This window comes from Hydra vulgaris, chromosome 09 (assembly GCF_038396675.1).
Source record: "Hydra vulgaris chromosome 09, alternate assembly HydraT2T_AEP".
Lineage (NCBI taxonomy): Eukaryota > Metazoa > Cnidaria > Hydrozoa > Anthoathecata > Hydridae > Hydra > Hydra vulgaris.
Genome location: NC_088928.1, coordinates 37,316,431 through 37,337,329, shown reverse-complemented (window position 1 = coordinate 37,337,329; position 20,899 = coordinate 37,316,431). Strand labels below are relative to the sequence as shown.

The 20,899-nt window shown below is 29.7% G+C and overlaps 1 protein-coding gene across 1 annotated transcript in view; it reads right to left on the bottom strand.

The window, feature by feature from the left end:
* Positions 1-20,899, bottom strand: part of LOC100206463 (large ribosomal subunit protein uL4) — a 41,398-nt gene that overhangs the window by 15,117 nt on the left and 5,382 nt on the right. The window contains exons 2-5 of the mRNA XM_065805585.1: positions 9,958-10,060; positions 9,577-9,724; positions 234-285; positions 34-151 (exon numbers count right to left, since the gene is read on the bottom strand). Of these exons, the coding sequence (XP_065661657.1) occupies positions 34-151; positions 234-285; positions 9,577-9,724; positions 9,958-10,060 (421 nt within the window). The remainder of the gene's footprint in view (positions 1-33; positions 152-233; positions 286-9,576; positions 9,725-9,957; positions 10,061-20,899) is intronic.

Genomic DNA, 20,899 nt, shown 5'->3' with positions numbered 1-20,899 from the left:
TTAATAATTAAGCAGCATATAAAAGTTAATAACCTTTTCTCCAATGTGGAGCTCTTATACTTCCTTGTCTAGCTTTACCCAGTCCCTTTTGCTGCCATGGCTTTCTACCTCCCCCACGAACCTCACCACGTGTTTTCGTGCATGCTGTACCCTTTTAATCAAATAAAATATAATACAAAAAAAGTTTATAAAACACATTATAATCATTTACTAAGAAAAATATCATAACTTACTGCCCTTATGCATGCTCTATACCATACAACATTTCTTTGCAATATGTCAATCCTGCAACATAAGCAAAAAAGACTTATATGAGGAAAAAAACAGTTTGTCTTTGATAACATTTTTTCTTTTTCTAATAAATGTGGATTTAGCTGGAAGAAAAAAATGTCATTGACAACCACATAATAAAATATCTGTGTGGCTTTCAGTACACATGCACTGCTATAAATTTAAAAGGATTTCAATTCTGCACAATCCCATAATAGCTGACTGCATAAAAAAACAAAATTTTGTCATAACTATGTTGGCATTGTCAAATTCTTTAGACTTGAAAACAGCATTATATAAGTTTTCTAAAAATACTAAAGATACTTAATAAAACTTTTAACCTATAACCTATAACTTTTCTGTATATTTATTTTCTAAATATTCTATTTATTTATATATATATATATTTAAACTTTTCTGTTAAGGCATTATAGTAGAGGTTTTCTTTTTTTTACGTTATGACATTGCCTTTTAAACTTTTGAATTTTTTTAATTAAAAAAAAAACTTATTTTAAAATAAGTTTTGATGTCTTATTCCCACAAATGTTTTACCATAACTGCCATTTATCATAACAGTTACCATAACTAATATAACTTTAATTTGCAAAGAAACTTCTTTATCTTATAACTTTCTTAATTAAGGAGAGAAAGTTCAAAGATTTTATGTTTCAATAAAAGAAAATCTTTTAGAGTTAAATTGTTATTGTGGCATTACACAAGAAAGATTATTGAACAGGAAAAATGTTTCTCAAAATGCAGTCATGAGAACAATGCAAACAAAGCATAAAACTGGCTGTAAACAGAGTTGTTGCCATTCTGGGAGACCAAGAATGATGTTGAATTACGAACACAAATTTATCTGTGTTCAAAGTAAAAGAAATTGTACTTGCACTGTTCCTAAAACTTGTGAACAACTTAACAACGTACAGAAACACCAGTACCTGTTTCAACTATAAAACCATATCTTTGAAATTACGCTTTGAAAAGGATGCGTTGTTGCCAAAAAACCACTACTATGCCATCTAAACAAAGTTAAAAAATTGAGTTAGGCAAAAAACATAAAAACAGGACAATGGACTTGTTTACTGACAAATCAAACTTCCAAATTTTTAAAGGAAATTGTCAACAATATGTTTGTTGTTTAATTGGAGAATGCATAATAAAAGAATGCATGATTACAACAATCAAACATGATGGAGGATCAGTCATGGTCTGAAGATACTTTGCTAGAAACAAAGTTAGTGACATGCAAATTGAGAGCATTATGAATAAAAAATTTACCAAAACATTCTCCAGGCATTTCCATGCGGAAAAAGAATTGTGGGTTGCGAATTTGTTTTTCAGCAGGATAATGATGCTTAACACACTTCTAAATTAAATTGCAGTCAAAGAAGTAAAATATAAGGAATAGTCGCCTCAGTCGCTTGATTGAAACCAAATTGAGCTATTGTTGAATAAGTTAGAAATGTGAGGAAAATTTTTGCAATTTTTGGTGAGTCATACAATGACTTTTTTTGAAATTCATGAAACCCATTGTTTGATTTATCAGACGCATATATAATCATCAAAAATATATGTGTTCATTATTATTTCTGATTTACCTAAAAATATTTATTTTAGAAATGAAGTCATCAGTGTTGACACTTGACTTTCTTTTTAAAGTGGGTCATAAAGATCTGAAGTCTTTGATGAAATTAACTGGAATACCTAACGCAACAGTTGCAAGATATTTAAAGAAAATGAGGGAAAAATGAGCTTGGAGAGAAAGAAAGGAAGTGGTAGACCAAGAAAACTTAATTTAAAGGACCAACAACTATTGATTCAATTAGCTCAAAAAGATGACACACAATCCGGCCGATATATTCAAATTAAATTAATCAAAAAAGGCAGTCCTAAGGTTGCTCCAAGAACCATTGCTTGTTATCTTATCCAAAGTGGGTACTTCAGTTTTGTTCCCAAAAATCAACCCCTATTGACTCCTGTTCAACAAGAAATTAGGGTAAAATGGTGTGAAGAACACCTAAGAACAAGATGGAATCAATGGGTAATTATTGACGAGAGTCATTTCAAGTTATTTCGAACTCGAGAAGGTGGATGGGCAAAGAAACAACCAAGAATTGGCAAACCAAAGTTCAAACAGAGTCTCATGGTTTAGGGGCAATTAGTTTCAAAGGTAAAACATCATTGCTTATAATTAAGGGCACTGTGAATAGTGAAAAATACAAAGAAACACTTTCTAAAGCTGAGTCAACTCTAAAAAATCTTTTCCCAAGGAGTTTTACATTTCAACAGAATGGGGCGATGTGCCACACTTCAAAATCAGTTTCTGAGTGGTTTATAGAACATAAATGGAAAGTTTCCTCATCTAAACCCCATTGAAAATGTGTGGGGGTTAATGAAAAAAACAGTGGAAAAGAAAAAACTAAAAAATTTAGATGATTTAGAGGTTGCAATTCAAGAAGTTTGGAACAGACTTTCCTTGGATTATTTGAAGTCATTAATTGACAGTATGAATTGTCATGTTCAAAAATGCATAGAAGTTCAAGGACACGTGACCGGATATTCATCAATATATTATTTTAAAAATTAAGCTTTACTCTTTATTTTCTATTAAACAATTTTATTATTCATTTATTATTTTGAAAATAAAAATTAAAAAACTTGGTCTCATTTTTTTTGTCGGAAGATATATATATATATATATATATATATATATATATATATATATATATATATATATATATATATATATATATATATATATATATATATATATATCAGGCCTTGTTAAGAAGCGTTACGCAGCTTGCATTTTGCTGCGAAAAGGCGATTTGCCTACACATTCAGCAGTTTTGTGCTACACAAAAACTTTTATCTTTTAGAATATTTAAATTATCTTTTGATGTCGTTAACGTGAAGTTTATTCAGAAGAAATAAAGTTGTAAGTAACAGCATTTAACTGCAATTGTAAACTAATAGATTTTTTGTTAAAGAAACAGTTTGTTTAATAACTTTTGTTGTTGTTGTTAAAAATTAATTAAAAAAAATAAAGTGCTTTAAGTTTTATTTTTAGGAATTAAATATATAAATTCCTTTTAAATATAAAAATTATTTTTTGTCATAATAGATTAAAAAATGCATGATTTATTTTGATGTAAATATTTTAATAATAAGATATTTTGTTTATTGTTAATTCAATAACGTAAAGTTTTAATGACGTTTGTTTAATTTATGAAAATAAATTATGATCACAAATATGTTATCAGTAATAATAAAAAAAAACTCTTTATTGTTTAAAAACATTATTAAAAAGAGTTCACAAAATAAATAAGAACAAAATATTTTTTTCAAAATAAAACTTAATTCATATTTGAAAAAAATAATAAAAACTGATTTCTCAAATAGAAACTTAGATTTTATTTGTAACTTTTGTTATAGTGAGAAAAAAAAAACTGTTTGTATGATTTTTAACGCGTTAATAAAATAACTTTAATTACAATGCGGTACTTGAAAAGACGCTAGTGACGCAATATAACTTCTAACAATACAAAATATATTTGCTGAGTTGAGTTACTTAGAAATACGTTACACATTTTCGTTACGCAGCAAAATCTCGTAACAAGGCCTGATATATATATATATACATATATATATATATATATATATATATATATATACATATATATACGTGAAACCATTGTTGATCGTGGAATAAAGACTTTAATTGATTCTAGTGTCGATAGAAATAATGGGCTCCTTGAGTACTTAAAAGGTCAAAAGTGACAATTCATGTGCAGTGCCTTAAAGTGTATACTTGGAGGAGTACTATTGTGGCATTTAAAAGACAGCAATATATGGATCAAGCCAGTACATCAAAAATTAGTCCACCTCGTACTGAGCTTGCATGAGTGAATCCAATAATTGTTTCAAAAAATATTGTTTATTTTGCAGCGATGAAGTGAGTGAAGAGGCTAAAAAAAGAAAGCACAAAATGTTTGGCATAAAGTTTATAAAGTTGTTACCCTTGAATTCAAAGAATCTATTCTGAAAGTTGGTCAGAGTTGGTTCAATGACGTTGCTGCTGAGGCTAGGCACTATAATAGTTGTTATAACTCCTTTTTGAGACCAACCACTGGAAGTAAAATATGTTTTCCTCAAGTTAAATCTACGAATGATTTGATGGAAGAAATATTTAGATACAATAAAAATAGTGATGTTTTGATGAAAATGCGATTTAAGCAATTTGTATAAACAATAAACAATAAAAGAAACCTCAAAAATAGTTTTGATGAAAAAGTTTTTATTGGAAGAGTTAAAAAGTATTTGCAAAAATCATAACAGAACATTGTTCTGCTATGATTTTTATATATTATATAAAGGGTATATTTAGGTAGCAGAACATTGTTCTGTTACCTAAATCTAGATTTAAGTAACAGAACAATGAAGATAAATAAGGGGTGTATTGAAAGCTTGATTTTGTAAGTCTTACAAAATCAAGCTTTCAATACACCCCATTTACATCTACTTTCTTCAAACAATACTTGATCTGTTGTTTTAATTCATCAACTGAAGTTTGATGTTCTTATAAACCATTCCCTTCAAAATTGACCAAAAGATCACAACTGGACAAAGTTCAGGCACTGCAGGAAGATTATTGGCTTTTTGTATAAAAGTGATGTTTTTTGAGATCAAGTAGCTTGTCACTGATATAGCATTATTGGCCTGAAGCCAAGTCAGATCAAAACACAAAATTACCCTCAGGATGATGTTTTTTAATAAAAGGAATCAGTCTTTTGATAATGCACTCTTTTAAATACACATTTTGTTTGACAGCAAGGCTCGAAGGAACAAAATAAGGTGCTGAGATGCCTCGAGGTGAAATTATCATTATATGAAATTATGTTATGACATTTTCAATGGTAATATTAAGATTTGCAGCTATCTTGTCATAAATAACAAGATCTTTTAATATTACTATTGCTAAAGTGAGCTAAAGTAATGTATGGGCTCTAACACTCTCGCGTAAGCCATTGAGCATTTTATCTAATGACTTTGGTGCATAAATTAACCCCTTGCATAATATAACCAATTAATCCAAAAAATGACACAATGAAATGAAATCCTTCAAGTCTTATTATGATCTTTGATAGTTCAGACCCGTCAGGTGCTGCAGATATTCTTTTTCGAGCTTTTGCATACAGAGGTTGATCGAAAGTAATAATCCATACTTTGTGGCCATTATTGTTTGCATTTTGTAAAGTACAAAGTAAAGTAGTGTATATAGTACTGTAGTTACTTGCTGGTTGGTGAATAAATGGTAAAAATAAAATTTTGGATTTAGAAAAATTCATCATATTACTTGTTAAACGTTCTACAAAACCACTCTTACCAGGTAATGATAAATTCTTTACCATAGAACCATATCATATCTACTTTTTCAAGTAAAGATACTGATGCTTTACTTTCATAAGGTAAATATTGCACATTTATTTTATTAACGGGCAAACAGTAAAATTTGAGATTTTTTAAATGGTTTTTATTTTGGAATTTTTTTTTGTGCACTGATTCATTTATTGTTTCTATTTTAGAGTCCACTCTCTATAGCTGCTGCTGGCAAAGTTTTATGAAAATATTCTTACTATTTTGTAACCTACATCAAAATGAAGCATGAAAGTTTGACTGATTGTGTGTACAGGTATTGTGATTTGCATTTCAAGGAAGGTAGAAAAGTTGTTGTGGATCATTTTTTGAAAGAAAATCACCCAAGAGCAAGCATTTACAGATACATTTCAATGTGGGAAAAAGGCAAATCAAAACTTTATGTTGTTGGTTCTGGTCGAAAAGCTAAAATAATGACTAAAACCAAAATTACCAAGCTGAAAAGCATGATTGATGGTCGTTCTGGCATTTCCACCTGACAAATTACTAGAAAGCTCAAGTGCAGCCAATCTCACGTTGTGCATACTTCAGCAACACACAAATATTGTTTACCGAAAAAAACAGACCATTCCAGCCCATACTCCTGAGCAAGTGTCCAAGTTACAAACATGTTATGGCAGATTGTATAGAAAATTTTATGGGTGTGATGTCATAATTGATGATGAATCTTACTTCACATTTTCTCACTCTGATAAGAACTCAAATGTTGGATATTGGTCAAGCAACCCAAAAGCAGTTTCTTGTGGTGTGAAATACAAGTCTTTGGCAAAAAAAGCAAAGTTCTTGTTAAAATATTTAAATCTGAAAAGTATAATAATCCAATTGAAACTTTAAAACGTTTCTTTTTTTTTTGAATCCCACAAGTTATCCCTAAAACTGAAAACACAGAACATAAACTGAAACTTAACTCAATAAGATATTTTCAAACTAATTTTTAATCAATCTAGTAAATATAAAGGAGATACCAAGTTTTTTGCTTACATTTTGCACTACATAGAGTGCTATATTATTTTTTTATTTAGGTAAAATTAAGGATTTTTTTTGATTTCAAAATTGTTTAAGGGTGGAACATATGGGGTTAAAATTTAAGGAAATCTCCATGTGATTCCCCGTGTGCCATCCTTAACTTTTTTTTATATTAAAAAAAATCTTATATATAAAACAAGGGACCAAAGCACCTTATAAGCTTTTTTTCTAGACTGCAAAGAAATTTTACCTCATTTTAAACCACCCTAGTAAATACGATGAATAATTAAAACGAATGTTTCAGTTCAGTTCAGTTTTGGAATCAAATAAATAATTTGGAATCAATAAAACATTATGTGTCTGTCTACACAGCTCTTACAGCCAAAGCCATGAAAGAAAACAAAGCATATTTATTACCCTGGCCATCTCAACAATTCATATCGCAGATCTTGAAATTATAAAAACCACATACAACTGCAGCCAATGCAGTTATTAGTATATAATAATTTTACAAAATAAATCCTCCCGCAGCTGTAAAAAACAGAAACAGAATTTTGATTTTAAAAGAGTAAACAGGATTAAGACTGTGACTGTATCTGTAAGATTCTGAATTTAATTTATTTGATTCCAAATTTATGTGAAACTGTTAGTAAAAAAAATTTTTAGAAAATATTATTAGATCAGAGGAGACATCACAAACAAAAGTGTTATCTTGTTAGGGTCAAAATTAAAGAATTGTCTCCATTTCTATCAAAAAGTTTAAAAAAATTTAAAGTAATACATGTTATGGTGGCTGTAAAACAGACTACAAAGTTTGATGATGTGCAGTATATGAGAAGATGACTAATAATTTTATGATTGTTACTAAGATTAATGTAATGCATCATAGTAAGTTTAAAGTAAAAAGAGTAAAAAATGATTATAAATTTTATCTTATTAAATACATAGGCCAAGAAACAGACTATTTTTTGCATGTAAATTATTATTCACATAGCAATGATTACGTTGTGATGTCCATTCATTAAAAGGTAAAGAAAATCTTGCTCTTACATAGAATTTAGGTTTATTTTTTGCCAGCTATTTCAATAATTAAAAAATTCTTTTTTTTTTTGCTGTAACCTACAACCATTTTGATTATTGAGATTAGATTAGAGTATTGACTTTTGTGGGTAAACTTTTGAATCATGTAGCTATAAGTATATACAAAAATACATCAAATGTTATTAATAAAGCAAGTATAGTAATTAGCAGGTAGCAGGTAGAAGGTAGAAGGTAGCAGGTAGTAATTTAGATTAAAGTAATTAAAGTAATTTTTGTCTCATTCATCCAGCTTTGTTATTTACAAACATTGATCAGAAACTGCTTTTATACTGTATTTATGGTGCATAGTTGAAATTTGCTAAAAACAGCAGCAATTTTAATCATATTTTTTAAGTAGAGAAAACAAACAATAAATTTGTTAAGAGTCATCACATTTAAGATTTTAAAAAATATATCAAAATAACTACTTTTCGTTGAAAACCAGTGTGTTTCATTGAGTTTAATTGAAAACAAGAGAGTTACATTGAGGTTCATTGACAACCACTGAGGTTCATTGAGTTTCATTAAAAACCAGCAAGTTTAATGAGACCAGTGAGGTTTATTGAAAATGAGTAAGTTTCATTGAAAACCAGTGAGTTTAATGGAAAACCATTTAAATAGATTATTCCAAATTGTTCATTATATTAATTTTATATAACAGAAAATATATAACTATGTAACATAATATTTTTTTAATACTATAACTATATGGCACTATGTTAGTATGTTAGTATAGTTACATCCTGGGATCCTTCAGTATTTAATAATCCTGAAATTTCAAGATTGGGCACTTAGTCCTGGATTTTAACTTCAAAACGAAAATGTTTGGTTAAATATTTTTAACCAAACATATTTTTATTTCTTTAGTTGACTATTTTCATATTGTAATCTTTGAAAACTTTTTTTTTTATTTTGCAATCGAATTCAAACTTTTCCATTTCTAAATTCTTGAAAGTTTGTTTTTGATCCTTAAAATTTGTTAAAGTTTAAAAAAATTTTTATATTAGTTTTTTGAAATTTTTATCTCAAATAAATGTTATTTGTTAAGACTATTTTATAGTTGATCCAAATAAATTAAAATTTGCTAATTACAAAAATTAGGCTCTTTGTGGAACTTGCACATATAAAAAGAAATTCCGATGTGTAAGTAAATGATGACAAAAAGATTTTTAAAATTAGAGGTGGCTCAATGATAAATCTTTATATGCACTTACTTTCTGTAAAACTAACCTCACACCAGCTACTACTTCAGCAAACATACCAGATAAAACACCAACAATAAACGTTAAAATTCTTTTTAGATATTGGAAACAAATATCAAATAAGAAATCTGAATAATCCAGAACATAAAACTCCTTTAAAAAATCTTAATAATAAAATAAGATCCTAATCCTTTAAAAAATACTAAAATAAGGCTCATTAAAATAAAAAGAGAATTATTTTTACTCCAAATATTTCTTTTAATCTAAACTCTGAGGTTCAGTTCTAAGTTACGAAAGATTTTTAAAAAAGCAGGTTACAAATTGCATAAAAGTCTATCTTCTATTCAATGTTTAATATATATAACTTTTAAAATTGTCTGTCACGTTAAAAACAACTCAAAACCAAAAAAAAGGTTGTGGAGTGAAGACATGTTAGACTCATAACACCATTTTAACACAACTTTGAGTAAAAGAAAGTTTAATGTGCTTATATCATCTTTTATGAATTATTTTTTTAAATTAAAGTTAAATCAAAAGTAACATGGTCACAAATGTCTCAGACATCTCATCTTAGTTGTAAAAAAATTTTTTACAATATTTAAGTATTGTTTAAACAAACCTTGGGTTAGCACCAAAAACAAAATTATTAAGTTCTATGACTCCTTTATTTTCTCCAGTAGTTAAAGATATGACATCAACTTTTCTTCCACCTGCATTTTCAAAGTTTCTAGCTTTTATAAACTCTCTAACTTGAGGACTATATTTACCTAAAAAACAAATATTTACCTAAAAAACATAAATAAATTATTATGGATATAATTAAAAATAACAATGTAGATAAAAACTAAATTAAAAAAATTATGAATAGTTAATATAAATAAAATATAGAGATCTCATGTTCAATAAAATATAACATATAACAGTGTATAATATATCATCATATTTTTATATAAAGAATTCATAAAATCTTGCTTTTTTTAATTTTATAAAAATAAGGTACCATGTGGATCATGTAGAGAAAGATCAACTTCAGGCTTGATAAGATTATGTTTTACAACTGGCCTCACATGATGATAGTTTCTGCAAAGAGAGGCTTTAATTTCCTAAAATAATAAATATATACTTTCATATACATATTCATATATCAAATACATCTATATATATATCTATATATATCTATATATATATATATATATATATATATATATATATATATATATATATATATATATATATATATATATATATATATATATATATATATGTATATATAGGGAAAACTGGTACAAAATGAGGAACTGGGGCAAAATTGTTTTGTGCAAATAGACCTTGTTATGAGTGTAGAAAAAACTAAATAGTGATTGATTTTGAATTATCATGTGACAAAATACCACCATCAGTTGCATTAGTTTAAAATTTTAGCAGAATTTGTCTTGACTAAGATAATATGACTTATATTGAATAATAAGATAATTGTAAGAATTTATACTAGAAAATTTTTTATTTTAGTATACTTCAGGTTAGGTCAGGTCATACTTTAATATACATACAGGTCAGGTCATACTTTAGTATACTTCAGGTCAGGTCAGGTTATCCTGCTACTGGTAACATGTAACCCAGTACAATCTGCTTCATGTCCTGCTGCCTGTTAGGATACGCCTTTTTAGGCAAAGGCTAGGAGGTGCCAACTCCAACTTAAAACACCCCCTGCCTTGGGGCTCTTGGTTGAGTAAAGGCGAGAGATGGTGTCTCGATAAAAATACTCATCTTCGGCAGATGTTAAATGCATCCGGCTATTAATGAGGCAATTGCTTGGGCTATTAAACAGTGTTCTGAGTACTATCTATGCTTTGAGTCAAGTTCTTCAATCAAATTTAAAAATGAATGAAGTACCAAAAACTATAAAACACAAAAAACCATCATCATCACCAAGTTCTCTAAACCTATCATTCACTAATATTCGTGGTCTTCGAAGTAACTTTTCTTCTGTTGAGTCTTATCTCTTGCAAAGTTCACCAGACATACTTGCTCTTTGTGAGACTAATTTGAGTTTGGGTGTCTCATCTTGCAATCTTAGTGTTGATGGTTATCTTCCTTTAATTCGTAAAGACTCCAATAGTCACATGCTTGGCCTGGGCATTTACATTCGTAAGAATTCACCCATTTGTCGTGAAACTAGGTTTGAATCCACAGACTATTCTTTCATGTGCTTTCGTTTAGCACCACTTCACTCTATTGCCTTTCTCTTTGTTCTATATCACTCTCCTTCATCTCAAGACTGCACTCTTTTTGATGTTATTTCTGATCATATTGACCAAGCCCTCTCTCTTTATCCATCAGCTAATATAGCTGTTGTTAATGACTTTAATGCTCACCACTGTGAATGGCTTGGCTCTAGTGGCAGTGATTCTGCAGGCATTAAAGCCCACAACTTTTGCCTTTCTCAATCCCTAACTCAAATAGTCAACTTTCCAAAATGTGCTTCATAAATAACTTCGTGGATTCAGGCTGGCATGGAATCTTTTGTTCCCTCTCAACAATTCAAGGTCAAGCCTCACTCCCCTCCATGGTTTTCCTCACACTGTGCTGCTGCGATTGCCAATCGAAACTGTTACTTCCATATTTATCAGCTAAACAACTCTTCAGAAAACAAACGTCTGTATATTACTGCTAGAAACCATTGTAAAAAGGTTTTACCTAACGCCAAAGCCCGCTATTCTCAGGTCATGAAATCTCGTATCTTTTCTCAAAAATTAGGCTCTTGTGACTTCTGGAGAATCTTCAATAGTATTAATAATAAGGGCAAATCTTTAATTCCACCTCTCTTGTATGGTTCAGACTTTGTCACCTCACCTAAAGACAAAGCTGAAATGTTTGCTAAAAACTTTTCATCAATATCATCTATTGATTCCACTAGTTGCGTTCTACCTGATATTGCCAACAAACAGGTTGATCCATTGCTTGACATTCGTATCACTCCAGCTTTTGTATCTAAAGTGATTTCCTGCCTAGACTTTTCTACAACTTGTGGCCTGGACAACATACCTGTTATTGTCTTGCAGAAGTGTCCTCCGGAGCTGTCACCTATACTCTCAAAACTATTCAACAAGTGCTTATCAGAGTCTTGTTTTCCAGCCTGCTGGAAAGCGGCATCTGTTATCCCTAAATTTAAAAATTCTGGAGAGCGATCTGATTCGTCTAACTACTGTCCCATCAGTCTTCTTCCTATCATAAGCAAGGATTTTGAATGTTTAATTAACAAACACTTAATTTCTTATCTTGAATCTAATAACTTACTTTCTGACCATCAATATGGATTTCGATCTTCTCGTTTGACAGCTGATTTGCTAACAGTAATAACTGATAGGTTTTATCGTGCATTAGATAAAGGTGGAGAGGTTAAGGCCATTGCTCTTCAGATTTCTAAAGCTTTTGATAAAGTTTGGCATGCTGGTCCATAAACTTTCTTCTTTTGGTGTATCTGGCAACATCTTTAAGATTATTGAACTCTTCCTTTCCAATCGTACTATAAAAGTTGTCCTCGATGGACAGCACTCTTCTTCTTATTCTGTAACTTCAGGGGTTCCTCAAGGTTCTATCCTTGGCCCTATACTCTTTTCAATTTACATTACCAATATTCCAGATATTCTCACATCTAAGGTGGCAGTGTTTGCTAATGATACTACCATTAATTCTTGTCGTGATAAGAAACCAACACTCTCTGATTGCTTGGAGGGGGCATTTGTACTTGAAAAGGATCTCACTTCTGCTACAGCATGGGGCTCACAGTGGCTGGTGAACTTCAATACAGATAAAACTCAATTTTTTTCAGCCAATTGTTATCGCAATAATTTAGATCTTCCTATATTTATGAATAGTGATGTACTCGATGAGTCATCTACTCTTCATCTTCTAGGATTAACTCTTACTTCCAATCTTTCTTGGAAACCATATACCAAATCAGTTGCAAAATTAGCATCTGCTAAGGTTGCATCTCTTTATCGAGCTCGACACTTTCTTACTTCTGATTCTATTTTCTATCTCTATAAATCTCAAATCTGACCTTGTATGGAATACTGTTGCCATTTCTAGGGCAGATCTTTTAATGATGCTCTTTTTCTTTTAGACAAGGTGCAAAAACGTATTACAAACATAGTTGGACCTGCTCTTGCAGCCAACCTCCAACCATTATCACATCGTCGTTATGTTGCTTCTTTTTCTCTTTTCTACAAATACTATAATGGGCACTGCTCTAAAGAGCTAGTGTCTTTTGTGCTATCTACTAAAATTCATTCTTGTGTTACTCGTCATTCAATTAAGTCTCATCCTTTTTCTGTGACTGTTCCTAAGTGCTCCAAAAACGCTTATTCGTCTAGCTTTTTTTCTCGAACATCAGCTCATTGGAACTCGCTTCCTTCATCTTGCTTTCCTGGTTCATATAATTTGCAATCCTTTAAGTCATCCGTCAATCGTTATCTTGCTCTACAACCTTCATCTTTTCTCTTCCAGTAACTTCCAACTTAATTAGGGGTTGCTTGCAGTCTTGTTGGAAGCGAAGATGTTTAAAAACTAGAACTTTTTGATAAAAAGGTGCTATAAAAATAATAATTGTTTTTTAAGATAAATAATATGATAAATTATAAACGAATATCAAATCAACAAGCATGAAGTTTGTGGTACACTATATACAAACTAACCTTAAAAGAAGAGAAAAAATTTATCTAAAAAATACTGATATTAAAAAAGCATGTGAAAAGATTAAGCTCAAATGATTATTTATTTACAGTTTAGATACAATGTATTTAAAAAACGATTGATATTACTCTTTGACAACTTATATGTATTATAGTCCACACAAAATTATTAAATGTGTAATCCATCTGTTAGTACCAGTATCCAATAGTACCTACAACCCAAATATCTGTTTTTTGGAGCAATCTGAATGTTTCTAATGTCCATATAATTGCTTTTACAAGCCAATCATCTAATTTTACCAGCATAATGTCCACTTCGTCCAGCGTTTTAACCACTTCTACATGCAATATTAATACCACATCATTTCAAAATGTATCTCCAATGTTTATCATACCAATACCAAAACAGTCACTGTAAAGGATACTATTAGGGCTTTCAATATAGAGTCTCGCTATTAGACACCCTGAGTAAAAATGAGTGAAATCCATCAAAAAAAGAAAAAGGCTCAAAATGAAAAACAAAAATGGTTATGTAAAAAAAAAAAAAAAAAAAAAAAAAAAAAAAAATATGCTAAAGTAGATGGACAAAACGCCACATCTAAAAAGAGGAAAACAGCAAAAAATTCAAAGGAAGACACTTGTCTCTACTGTCAAGAAAACTACTCGACTAGTGTTGAAAGTTGGGTCTCTTGTAGTGATTGCCACAGCTGGGCATATTACTTGTGTGCTGGTTTAGAAAAAAAAGATAAAAAGCCAAGTTATACTTGTGAACTATGCCTAAACATTGAATCAAGTCAACAACATATATTATTGTTACATTGTTAACCCCATTTTGCCCCTAGCATGGGGACAAATGTTTTTTTTACTAAGATTTTAAATGTTAAGAAATTTTCTTTATTTAATGCTGTTGACTTTTTCTTTTGTCAGATTGTATTCGTGTTGTATTTGGTCATTTAAAAAAAATTGTTTTTATTTTAATAGCTTTTGCCAGTTTTTTGATAACTTTTCTTAAACCCCAGTTTCTATATATATATATATATATATATATATATATATATATATATATATATATATATATATATGAAGAGTTTATTTTCAAAATGCGGTATGTGCCACTTTTAAAAAACGCAGAAATTGTACCCGATTATTTGCTAAGCGCAGTATAACTCTATTTTTTTCTACTTCTGAAAAACATTTTATTTTCAAAATCACAGTATGGAACTTTTAATTTGTTTTCAAATTGCGGTATTTAATTCAATCAGTAGTAAGTATATATTACTTCTGAATATATTTTTACCACGGAATTGGCAGATTGCAATTGACAAGATTAACGTATTATCTAATCTCCTATTTTGCATAGAAAAAAAAGATACAATGCTTGAAACGAGAAAAAAAAAAGTATTTTGTCTTTTTAGTATTTGTTCATACTTTTGTGATGATATAAAATATATTAAAAATACATTTTATATTAATAAGTTTAAATATATTTGTTGTCTGTTTGTTTTTTAAGGAAATCATTCAATAATAATACTAATTTTTTATTTATTTGTTTAACTAACAATTCCTTTTTTGCAAAGAAAAAAATGAGGTAATAAAATGAATAATGAAGTGTTTTATTTTTAAAATTTTATTTCATTAAAAAATTTAACGATGACGTTAATTTTATATTAATTGTCCATTAATCCCAAACAGACTTGAAAATTGAGGCGGAAATAAAAAACTGTTGGCCTAAGATGATAAGAGAGATGATGTAAATTATTTAATGCATTTTCCAATGCATCAATTCTTTGTCTATTTTTAGATGCCTGCTATGCACAGAAGCAAAAAACAAACATAGTGTTGATGCTTCTTTCCTTGAAAAAGCAATTATTTAAAAAAATGCTCATCGCTATTACTTCCCCTTTATGAGAGCATTACTATCTTCCAGCAGATAGAATATTTGGTAGGATTCAGCAGGATGTTAAAAAACATCACATCTCACAACCTGCTACCTACAGAGCAATAGCATCACTGTGGTTGATGTCACCCAGTGCAGTAAACTTTTGGTGTCACCCCTCGAGACTTTCACTAATAGGGCTGACAACATGAGTTAATCTTTTAATCTTGATAAAAGATTTTTGTGTGAAATGAAGAAAGTAGTAAAAAATGAACAAATAGCAGATTAATAAAGAATATCTAAAATTTAAAACCTGAAAACTATTGGTTAGGCCAAACACAAGCAGGAGCAGTTCTGTCATAATTGCATTTTATTCATTTTGGTGCCACTCCTCTGTGTCAGGTCATATAGTTTCACCCAGTGTGGCTTGCACCTTTGTACTCTAGTGACACCACTGCTGCAGAGACATTTTAAGATGACATTCTGCAAGATTCAAGAGTAGATAATCCACTGTCTAGTAAAGGTGATAGTTAACTTTTTGTTTGAAGAACAATTTTTGACTTTCAATATTCAATAAAATGGAAGGAGCATACGTTTTAATTAAAACGTTAATTTTAATCTTTAAAATTAAATACAAAATAAAAATATATTATGGTTTATTGTTTCATATTTAAAGAGAACATTGTTTACATTCCCATTATCATTAAAATATAATTACTAAAACATTAAATACACAGAGTTATACAATATGTCAAATAAAATTAGTTATCAAAAGATGTTTAAGACTTTTAAAATTTATAAACTTTCCATAATATCTTTATAAAATGGATATACCACATTTTGCTGATAAGCAGTAATTGGATATATTTTGAAAGTAAATGCTAATTTATAAACAAAAAATATTTGTGCTTTTATTTACCTACATTTTAACTACTAACATTATCTAATATACTTTATGCATATACACATTAAGCAACAATAGTTTTTCCATATATATTTGTGAGTATCTATATATATATATATATATATATATATATATATATATATATATATATATATATATATGACCCCCCCCCCTTTATTAATCTTTACTTTTTATCAGCAAAAAATCTCAAAACTAAAAAAAAAAACAATAAAAATCAACCACAAAAATTAGAAAATAATTATTTTAGTCACCGATAAAAACAAAAACTTTCAGTGTAAGCAGAGTTTTAAAGTCATTGACCTAGCAAATTTCAATTTGTCAAAAATGAGTTTTTAATTTATTTCTCACCAAAGTATAAAAGGGGCCATCCATAAAGTACGTACAGTATAGGGGGAGGAGGTTTCCCAAAAGCATACGAACGCATACAGGGGGGGGGAGGGGTGTTAAAGAGTATGCACGTGGTTTGACTATCTCTCCTAAACTTGATTTTATTTTTTTTTTTTTTTAAATATTAAATTTTATGTGTAACAAATCAGTAATGTGTTTGTTTTTTTCTGACTCAAGTCACAATATTTTTTAAATTTCTTTATAAATAATGAGAGAAAAAAGAAATCGAGGGACAATTGTTCCAAATAATATTTTTAATTTTTGCAACGCAACTTGATTGGTAGAGAGATGAGAAGCAAAAAGACATCAAATCAAGCAAACTTCAAAAAAACATTCAAAAAAAGCAAACTTTTTTCGAATTCTTTTTTTTTAATTACTGTACGCAAACTGGTTTTTATCATTTCTCTTAAAATGTTAAAATATGTTGTAACATTTTAAGATTTGAATAAGTAACATTTCAAGTTTTAATTAAGTACGGAGATATGTCAAATAAACTAAATGCTTTTTTTGTTTTTAATGTTTTGAAATATTTATGCGTTAGGGAAGGGGGGGGGGGGGTTATTTTGAAAAAAAATAATGCATATGTACGCGGTGGGGGGGAGTGGGTCTTCAAAAGCGTACAGGTTTGTACAAGGGGGGTCCTAAATCAGTGGTTTTACCAGGTACAGACTTTATGGATGCCCCCAAACTTATATCAGCATACTAAATCCTATTGAAATTATGATGAAACAGCTATTAGAAAATGCGCATTTGACTGCAAGCCACGCTAGAACTAAATAGTTTCATGCATATTTTGTAAAAGATATTAGTTTGGATTTATAAATTTAAATTTTTTTTAAAACATACTTATATTTGGGGATGTACTGGAATTCCATTCTGACTTTAATTTGTGACTTTAAGGTCATTCCCATTCCGGCTGGAATTACAATTATTCAGGCCGAAATGTCAGAATTTACTCTTTAATTTTTTTTTTTGAAGACATGTGAGACAGACTGTAAATTAAATCAAAAATCATTGCCCTACAGGGCAATGAAGAACTATAGGTAAATCTATAGGTAAAAAATACAAATTTCTCAGCAAATACAATGTAATTTTAAGTAAAGCTACAGTCAAGCGGTCAGTTAAGTAAAGCTACAGTTAAGTGGAAGTAATTTTATTTTTTCTCTTGTTGCGCTCTTGTCAGTGGAGACTTTTTAAACATTAGAAATTTTTATTGAAATAATGAAAGAAAAAAGATTGCTGCCCCATGCCAAACCCTCAGTCGATGTAGCAACACTTCCTTGTAGCAACTGGCTGTAAAATAGTCAATGTACCAACCAGGGATGCGGAGTCCCAAAAGGACTCCGGCTTTATATCTCTACTTTTTCCAAGTCTGTAGTGTCCAGAAGCTCTAAACATGTTTGTTGACTTAGGATCTGTTATAAGAAAAAAATTCATGAGATTTAATGACTTGAAACTTATTGTTTTTAATCCCGGAGTCCTGGAGTCCCGGAGTCTTTGCCGCCATTATACCTATGGACTCCGGGTTCAAAAAATTATTGTTCCTCTAATCTAAAAGTCTTAATTTTTTTCCTTTCAGTAGTCCATAAACTTATTTTTATTTTTAGAGCTCCTGGATACCAAAAACTAGGATGAAGTAATCTTTTTGTGACTTTCAAATCCAGAGTCCTTTTTGGGACTCCGCATTTCTGGTACCAACACTCCCTTGTAGCAGCAGGCTATAAGATAATTGATGTAGCAGCACTACCTTGTAGAAGCAGGCTTTAAGATAATCGATGTATGTACTAAAGCCAATAAATATTCTTTATTTTTATATTTAAGAGTTACCACTTTGAAGTCTACACGAAAGCGCAAGTGAAAAAATAAAATTATTTTAGACCGCTTAACTGTAACTTTGCCTAACTTTACTTGCAGTAATCACTTATGTAAGGATTTCTGAAAGTTTAGAAATATTGTGGTACAAAAAGAGTTGCTATCCAGTTTTAGGCAACAAATGAGCTCTTTTTTCATCTAAATTGTTACCTGCCTCTGAGAATAGTCTCATTTTCAACTCAGTAGAAATTGGCGAGCGAATAGCCAGCTAAAATCGTAACAATGAAGACAGCAATTTGGCCATGAGGATCGTTTGCTTTTTTAAGTTAGCGAAAAAAGATCAATATTTGTAAAGATAAAGACAGTGATTTGGCTTCGACGACTGCTAGCTTAATAAGCTAAAGACCCACTGGCTATTGTAGCTAGCATCATATCGTTATAAAATCGCTTTCTAAAAAATTTTAATATGTAACTATCAACTAGCTAGAGATTTGTACATATTTTGTAGCTAGTTTCAAAGCTAAGATATGTAGCTAGCAATACAATGTTACAAAATGGCAATGTTTAGAGTTCAATTATTCTCATAATTATAAGACTCAACACTAAAAGTCGAATTTTTAAAGATTTTAAAGACATTAGGAAAAAATAAAATAAGAAAAAAAAAAATGGCTTGAAAATCGCTATAAAGCTAGCTAGTCGCTAGCTCATTTCCCACCAGAAATGTTACTCGACTTTAAAATAGTTAAAAAGTATAGGATGCTTAATAAAGTAAATATTTCAATTTTAACTAAAATGTAAAAATATAAAACAAAGAAAAATTTTAAATATAAATATTATGCAGGTTAAAACTTTCAATAAATAAAATTATAAGAAACAAAAACAGCATATTAGATTTAAATGAAACAAGAATCAAATTAATGAAATAGGTTATATATATACATATATATATACATATATATATATATATATATATATATATATATATATATATATATATATATATATATATATATATATATATATATATATATATATATATATATATATATATATAATGCAGCCACGATGCTGGGGTGCAGGCTTTTACTTTCAATTTTGAATTTTCAATTCTGGCCAGAACTGGATTTGCCGGAATTCAAAAAAAATTCCAGTTGGAATTTTTTTAACAAATCCGGTTCCAGCCGGAATTCAAAATTTCCAATCCGGTACACCCTACTTATATTGTTATATTGTCAGATTGGAAGTTTTACAAACGAACCAAGGTAAATATAATTAAGAAGAAAAATATTCCCTACCCCTATTTATTAACACAACTCCCACTCCTGTTTATTAGATCTGGACCAAAGTCCTTGAATAAGAATTACCCCCTGCAGCAATTTTTGGTCAAATTAGACAAATTTTTAGAAATTTTTATATTTGAAATTTTTGATTTTAAATATAGATTTATAGTATCCTTCGTTTTAAATGCATTATTATTATTATAATACCAGGTTTTTAATTTCCCTTTTTTTTAAGGAGTTTTAAAATTAAACAGGTGCATTTACTACATAACATGTAAATAGAGCAACAATCGTACTAGTTAGTGTTATAATGTCCCTTGGTGTGTATTGCATACTCATCCTAGATTGTAGACAGTCACATATCCTACCATCTCTTTTCATCTTGCCACAAATCAAAACAGAAAAGCTTTCACTATCTCGACACAACATTCTACAGTTAGCCTTTGGCACAATAACATTTCCAATTAGTTAAATATGATATGTTTTTGCCTCTTTCAGTTGCTCATCAGTGAGATATTATGTTAATGGTGGCTCAACTGACTGTGAATTACTCCTATAAATTAACTCCTGCATTTGAACTGCATTTGAAACTTTGAACTGCTGCAAACTTGTTTGATTAGCTTTTACACTTTTTTTCTCTAGCTCTCTGTATACGCTTAATACCTAACACTTGGATATCTGGCTGCTTAACTAATATTATAGTCATAAAGATTCTTGATGTTCAAAGAACGCACTTGTTTGATTACCCTTTTCTATTACCTTATTTAATGCAACTGGCAGACACTGTGATTTGACTATTGTGCTCCATAGATGTCTGTTGCCATAAAATATAGAAGACTCCATCTCGATGATAAACCACTTGCTACCAAGACCCTTAAACATCTACAGGGTCCCCAATATTCAAAAGTAGGTCAATCTGGTATTCAAAAAAACCAAAATTATATAAAAATCTCAGAAATAATGCATTT